This window comes from Choristoneura fumiferana, chromosome 11 (genome assembly GCF_025370935.1).
Source record: "Choristoneura fumiferana chromosome 11, NRCan_CFum_1, whole genome shotgun sequence".
NCBI classification, from domain to species: domain Eukaryota; kingdom Metazoa; phylum Arthropoda; class Insecta; order Lepidoptera; family Tortricidae; genus Choristoneura; species Choristoneura fumiferana.
Genome location: NC_133482.1, coordinates 8,430,600 through 8,437,817, shown reverse-complemented (window position 1 = coordinate 8,437,817; position 7,218 = coordinate 8,430,600). Strand labels below are relative to the sequence as shown.

Sequence of the window (7,218 nt, the reverse complement as noted above, 5' to 3'; positions counted from 1 at the left end):
CAATTTTGTACCTATCAAAATCGGTACAGTAATTTAACTGGAAACAGACAAACAGCCTTAAATCAGACTAGTCATTTATTGAATTGATTCGCAATAAATATACGTGCTTGACCACACATTCCGATTTCACATACTTTTCAATACATATTAAATGTGTGCGAGTATGTATTTCTCAATCCTAAGTTACATTTATTACGTAAACTGTAAACATGTTGGTAATCAGATCAAGTCTGCATAAAGAAAACAAAGAATTTCAATTACTTACACAATCATTTATTGCATAAATTTAATTTAATACCTAATATGTACATACTTTTGTACTTTTACCCGTTGTAGCTACTAGCTTCACAAAACGACGACCACAGAGTTAATTTCTTGACGAAGTTATACAGAAGCGTGATACAAAACAACATGAAACTGACAAGAGAAAACGTAAAATCTATTTTTGTTATAAATATTGCATTGCACCTCAAGTCTCAAGATATTATTCTACAACATAGAACAAGTGTTAACCTGACAATCTGATCTGATAACAATGACTCATCAGTGGCATAGTCCGATGATATCAACTATTTTGATAACATTTTCTTATTGTTTGTTTGTTCTTCATTTTACGTCGTAGCATGCGACATGATCATTTTCTGAAACAAGAAGGTAAATATTAGTTATTTTATCAAGAGAACCGTGATTGGAAAATTGCAAAAAGGCGAATGAAGGGAGAGGATATAGATTAACAATAGGTCAGTTAGTTAAGGTCGTAAATAAATATTATAAGTGTAAATCTATACCTATATAACAAAAGGGTAAACTTTGCGTGTGTGTATGTAGGGTGGTGTCTCTGGATCTAGGTACTAAACCGATTTTAAAAGTCTTTCTCTAATACAAAGCAACACTATCCCTGATTGACTTAGGCTACTCTTCATTCCGGGAAAAGGAAGATCCCGCGCGGGACGCTGACGAAAATGCTACAGCAGCTAATGGTGTTTTCGTCCACTTACAGTGTTAAGCACAGAGTTAAGTCAAGGCAATGGACATAATGTTAAACATATGTACAACGGTGGTACAAGTTTTTGTGGTATGATATGACAGTTCGTGCCCGGAGTTTTAAGTACGCAGCATTAAACCTGTGACTTTGAGTGCAAAAAAATCACCACGTGAAAGGCCAACAAACAAACTTTGCTTTTTATCCTCGTAAAACAGAGTGTAAGCCATCCACAAATAATAAAGAAAAAAAACTACTAACAACCTGATACAAGCTGTTGTAAAGAGCTTTCTGTATTTGTATTCGCATTTACCGCTAGGTTTAGTGATTTTAATAATTTTATCACTGTATTTGTGCTACCTGGCGACTACTTAGCGCGCCTCCAGTGTCTATTTCAGGTAAAAAAGGGCTTATCTTTTTACCTCCTTGCAACTGGGCGATTTGCTAGGTTTAGGGGCTGTTTCACCATCCATTGATTGATTACATTGGTTAAATGTGATGCCGTCTCTATTTGTTTTGTTCGAATAGCCGGAGACGGCATCACATTTAACCGTCAGTTACACTAATCAACGGATGGTGAAACAGCCCCTTAGTATGTATAAGTAAGTATACGACAGGAAACCCGTGAAATCGTTGATAAGAAAAGCTAAAAAAAACCACATCCGTTGGCTAGTGAACCTTATGTTATTATAGAGGTAATGGCTAGTGAACCTTATGTTATCCTACTAACATTATAAATGTGAAAGTTTGTGTGAGCGAGTGAGTTTGTGAGTGAGTGAGTATGTTTGTTACTTCTTCACGTTGACGGACGGATTTGGATGAAATTTTGCAAAAAGTTAGTTTATAAGACATAGGATACTTTTTATCACGATATTCCCACGGGATAGGGATACAATCTCTAAATAACAACCGCTGGGCTTAGAGTAATGAAATTTAATATGTAGGTAGATGTCCAATCTGGAATAACACATAGGCTACTTTTTATCCCGATGTTCCCACGGGATAGGGATAAACTTTCGAAATAACAACCGCTGGGTTTAGTCATGAAATTTGGCATGGGTGTTTTAATTTAACGTCAATGAAAACCACGATGTAATTTTAGGGAATTCCCACGAGAATTTAATAAAATCCCGGAATTTCAATTCAACTGCTGTATCTTATGATTTACGTGTGCGAAGCCGCGGGTAAACGTTAGTTATAATTTATAATATAATAATGCCCTGAAGCGATAAGGCCGCCTATTGCTTACCTTGGAAAATCTCCATGTGCTGTGTTTTCTGTAACTGCTTACTATGTGTTGGTGTTCAATAAAGAGTTATTGTATTGTAATATAAACCTATTATAGTAATCGTATAAAAGGATTTACTCCAGTTTTAGCAAACTTCGTATTCTGGTCATTAAATAATATCGAGTATTCTAGTTTACACAGCCATCCACTCATTCACAGAGGCCTGTGCCCAGCAGTTGGATGTACAGTCGCGAGCCGGGATTGTTGAGCCACTTGCCAATGTTCGCAATTTGGCCGTGTAATACTATTCTAGTTTATCAATGACAATGATTTACTACGAGTATGTATGACCCGGATAAATTATGAATAATGGCGAGTAGAACAACAATCACGGTTCGCGGCCAGAGAACTGACCTTTACAGGTTGTAGAGCGTTAGTGATCTGTAGACCCAAGCTGCGCACGAGCACAACGGGCGGCAGATCCATGGAGTACAGTTTATGCAGCGCATCGATGCCTAGCATTGTTGGCACGTTGTATCGTTGACGCGACGTTTCGTATTTTTCTAGCCAGGAGTTATGTGCTGTGGAAGACGCACATGCATTAATGAAATTGGGATGCACCAAAAAAAATAACCTATAGTTTTTATCTTATTTTTGGAAAGAATAGGATATTTTAAGATACCATTTTCATTGATTTTGAATTTGGATAAGTATTTATTTTTTTATATTTTTTTACGAAATACGCTGGATGACGTCACAGTGAGACAGCCACATTCCATTGCCTGGAAAAATTCAGGTCGTACATAACATAATCTGTGGCATTACAATTTGACAATAATTCAAGCACGGTTTAGGGTCCTACATGAACCATGACAAATAGTTTTATTTTATTTCTCTTCTTTTAGCTTCGATTATTCCTTTGTTTATTTAATGGTGTGATAGTAAATAGATATCTTTTTAAAAATCTGATATTTAAATTCTTTTGTATTTACTTGTAACATAGTAATTTAATAATTTAATTTGTAAAAATACATTGGAAATACTCGTATACATTTCGGACTTTACGATAAATGACAACTGTTTAAGGCCGGTTGCGCATCATGTGATTAAAGTTCTATCTTTGTCACTCTTTGCTATTATAAGCAGGACAGGAACATTTCAAACTGTCACTTTGCTTAAGAGTGTAGACCTGCTTTATAACTGCCTTTGTGACGAGATACTCCAGGGGTCAAATGAGGGTCATTACTTAAATTTTGTTTATTTAAATCAGTTTATCACATTTTTGGAATCTGATTTCTGAAAACGCTTCACGAAGCCTATTTCTCCAAATGGTTTTCGATTTATTATATGTTGTCAAAAATTGGGACATCCCAATTAAGTAATTAGGCAACGTACTTATCGATGAACTATAAACAACTACTTTCCTCTCGCGACCTTAGGATAGACCTTCTATCGTAAGCTTGCGGTCGAGCAAAGTAATAATTTAGTTTATTGATATGGCCGTCCGCTAAGTAACGCCTGATTCAGTAGTTCAGCAATACGCACTGATATCTAATCCGGAGTAGATGGCGTCTGATAGGAAGGAGGTCAAGTCCCGAACATCACCGAAGCCCAGGTTCACGCCCTGTCCTGCTAACGGGTGCACGCGATGCGCCGCGTCTCTGAAAATAGGGAATATCTATTAAATAAAACCAATTACGTTGCCCCTCTGTGAACGCAAAAAGCAAAGGCCTTGCTTATTGTATAACGCACTCGGAATTACAATTGTTTTCACCACTTCTTTCTGTCAGACGGTGTAGGACGACGATGGAAAAAGATGGTAAATGCGATTGCGAGCGCTAGAGCGTTAGACAATACGCCGGCCACAGGACAAGAGAGTAGTAGAGTCATCAATCATTTATTACAAACATTACCAGTTCATATTGTTAGTTTAGTATAAAAATTACTAAACGACCGAATGGCCAAGTGCTGCCTACGAAGCTTTAGGTCCCGGGTTCGATTCCCGGCCGGGCAGATATTTGTATGAATTTATCTATATAAGTATGTACAAGCTTTGCTTAGTTTGCGACTAGGTAATTGGTGTCAAGTGTCCCATGATATTTAACATTTTATATTAATTAACTTGAGACCAGAAAGTAACTTAATTGAAATAATAAGAAATAATCGCACCTTTTTAAAACGTCTTCTTTTTAAAGAACTTCAGTTCTTTATTTTATAGGTACTAATGCGTAGTTCCATTCATATGTAATAAAAAAAAATTTGGCTTTCGATTTCGGCATAGAGCAAAAGATTAACAGGCCATTGTTTCTATAGCTAGCTGCTTTGTATTTATTTAAAATCTACTAAGGACCTACCTGAAATCGTATTGTTTAGAAGAATTTCTGCGAACCCTGATTTACTATCAACACAGCTGTATTGGTATCTCTTTGGTACCTGCGCACTTTTTTGATCTTTGTGAATAGCTGTCCCATCCAGCTTATGGCTACTTTTAATTCACACGAAGTTTTAGCTTATTTAAATTATTCGTTTATTGTTTGGCGTGTAAACCGGGCTCCACTTTGGATTTTTCATTCTATAAATGTAGGTAAAATGAGAGGCGCAATGTCACAATGACGAGAAATTTTGCCATGGTATTTATAGCAGGTTCTTTTGTCACCTACATAGAAAGAACAAAGCCATTTCAGCTACATATTAAAATTATGATTATTGGTTAGACATCTCTTTCTTTTCATAAAAAAACAGGTTAACTTTCGATAATATGGTCCAAAATACGTATCTGCTTGCATAACTCGTGCTTGACATTGGATTTGTCAATCAGAGTGTAGTTTAAATTATACGACACTTACCCCCTGTTTCACCATAAATTGATTAAATTTATCTGACTGATAAATGTGGTGCCGTCTCTGTTTGTTTTGTTCGAATAGACGTAGACGGCATCACATTTATCCGTCAAATAAAATTAATCAATGGATGGTGAAACAGACCCTTAATTTAATACACTAGGGGCTGTTTTACCACTCATTGATTTTAATTTTATCTGGCGGATACTTAAATGTGATGCCGTCTCCGTCTATTCCAACAAAACAAACAGAGACTATATTTATCCATCAAATATTTAATCAATGGATGGTGAAACAGGGGGTAAGTAATTGTAGTTGGTCGAGTTGTCGGCCAAAATAACCACCGAGTGGACACCCACCAACTCGAAAAGACGACCTGGCAGACCTAGACGGTGATGTCGGGATGAACTGGACTACTTCTTAACGGACTGGCCCTTGTATGCAGTGAACAGAGAGCAGTGTAAGTATTGGGGAGGCCTTTGCTCAGCAGTGGGACAGGATAGGCTCACAATAATTATATTAGTCATATAATTTATGTAATTATACAATAGTATCCATTCAGTACTGTTATTCCTTGTATGAAATGAACGCTTACCCAACAAGCGCGACGCCCGGCGCAACGTATCTCGTGCTGTGCCCAAAGCCGAGAGGGAACGCGGCACGGGAGCCGGATGCGATCTGCCGGACGGACGGCGGCAGCTGGCGCGTCGCGCCGTCCGGCAAACCGGCGCTCTTGAGCCACGAACTGAGCCAGGATGTGACGGCGTCCACGGTGGTGCTTCGGGGGTATTGCTTCCACTTGAATATTGATACATGATTCTTTAGTACAGTACAACCAAAATGTTAACGTCGCTCGGTACTCGTAGGTTTTTTTGTTTCCGAAAGTTCAAATAAGAAAGATTTTTTCATGAAATAATACATTACTGCAGAGGCCGCGAAATAGGGGATTGCCACACATACACAATTTCTGTTCGCGGACGAGTTGTCCTATACTCTAATTTGAAATCGGAACGAATGCTCATTAAGTGCTATACAAAGACGTACTTCGCGTTCTATCATCACGAATATAAGAACGATATTTCCTTGGATGTTTTTGAAATAGTACATTGTGTCTTAAGGGGGCGGTAAATAAGGAATTACGAACGAGAGTCTATTAGAAGCCCGAAGTCGAAGACTGAAGGCTTTAATGAGTCGATGTTCGTAATTCTAGTACCGCCCGTGTGACATACAATGTTTTTCATCACATTTGCCAGTAAAATTGTATATTTGTAAAAGAAAAACTAATATTTTTTCAAAAATTGCCGATACCGCTGATTGCGCTCTTGGCAGCGCCCTCCGCAGCATGTGCATGGCGTGCGTGTGCAGCGCGCGCACGGAGCAGCAGCACGCCATGCAGTAACAAACTCATTTACCGACCTTGGGCTTCATGACATGAAAATTAGTACGGGCAATGACTCATTTACCGACCACGGGTTTCATGAGAAGCACATTAAGGTCGATTGTTTTATTTGGGGGGGTCGCAGTCGCAACCAAGGTAGCCTGCATGTTACGACACTGTTTACGAGCAACAACACACAAAACAACTTTTTTAACACACTTGCTCGTAAACAGTGTCGTGACATGCAGGCTAACTTGGTTGCAACCCCCCTAAATAAAACCCAAAGGCCTTTTTTGCGTATAACGCCTTAGGACGTTATGAGTTGTAGCGTGTACTACTGCTGGGCGTGCAACTGCTTGTATTGTAGCAAAAACATTGCATGTTGCGGGGGCGGTACTGGAATTAGTAACATCGACTCATTAAAGATTAATTAGATTCTCGTTCGTAATTCCTTATTTACCACCCTTAAAACACAATGTATCAGTACCAGTGCATCGTTGAGAGCATCAACGAACTGTTCCTCGGGCAATTGCAGCAGTTGTTTGGCATGTTCGACGTTCGTGGACCACACTAGCGAGCTTTGCGTCGAGCTGAGAGGCAGCAGGGCGACGGGGCCTGTAGGTAAGAAACGCTGCCAGGCTGTCGTGTTTTCTGTTTCCTGAAAGCAAAAACAAGCAGTTTTCACAAGGGAGAAATAAATAACAGCTTTTTTAACTTTACAAGTACATATTATAAATATAAATATGGAGGAGGCCTATGTAAAATCAGGCATATCAGGCTGATATGATGA

General features: G+C 38.6%; 1 protein-coding gene across 1 annotated transcript in view; it reads right to left on the bottom strand.

Moving 5' to 3' along the window:
• Positions 1-251: 251 nt before the first annotated feature.
• Positions 252-7,218, bottom strand: part of LOC141432684 (ubiquinone biosynthesis monooxygenase COQ6, mitochondrial-like) — a 24,301-nt gene continuing 17,334 nt past the window's right edge. Inside the window, exons 7-9 of the mRNA XM_074094398.1 lie at positions 3,756-3,871; positions 2,625-2,791; positions 252-641 (exon numbers count right to left, since the gene is read on the bottom strand). Of these exons, the coding sequence (XP_073950499.1) occupies positions 612-641; positions 2,625-2,791; positions 3,756-3,871 (313 nt within the window). The 3' untranslated portion in view covers positions 252-611. The remainder of the gene's footprint in view (positions 642-2,624; positions 2,792-3,755; positions 3,872-7,218) is intronic.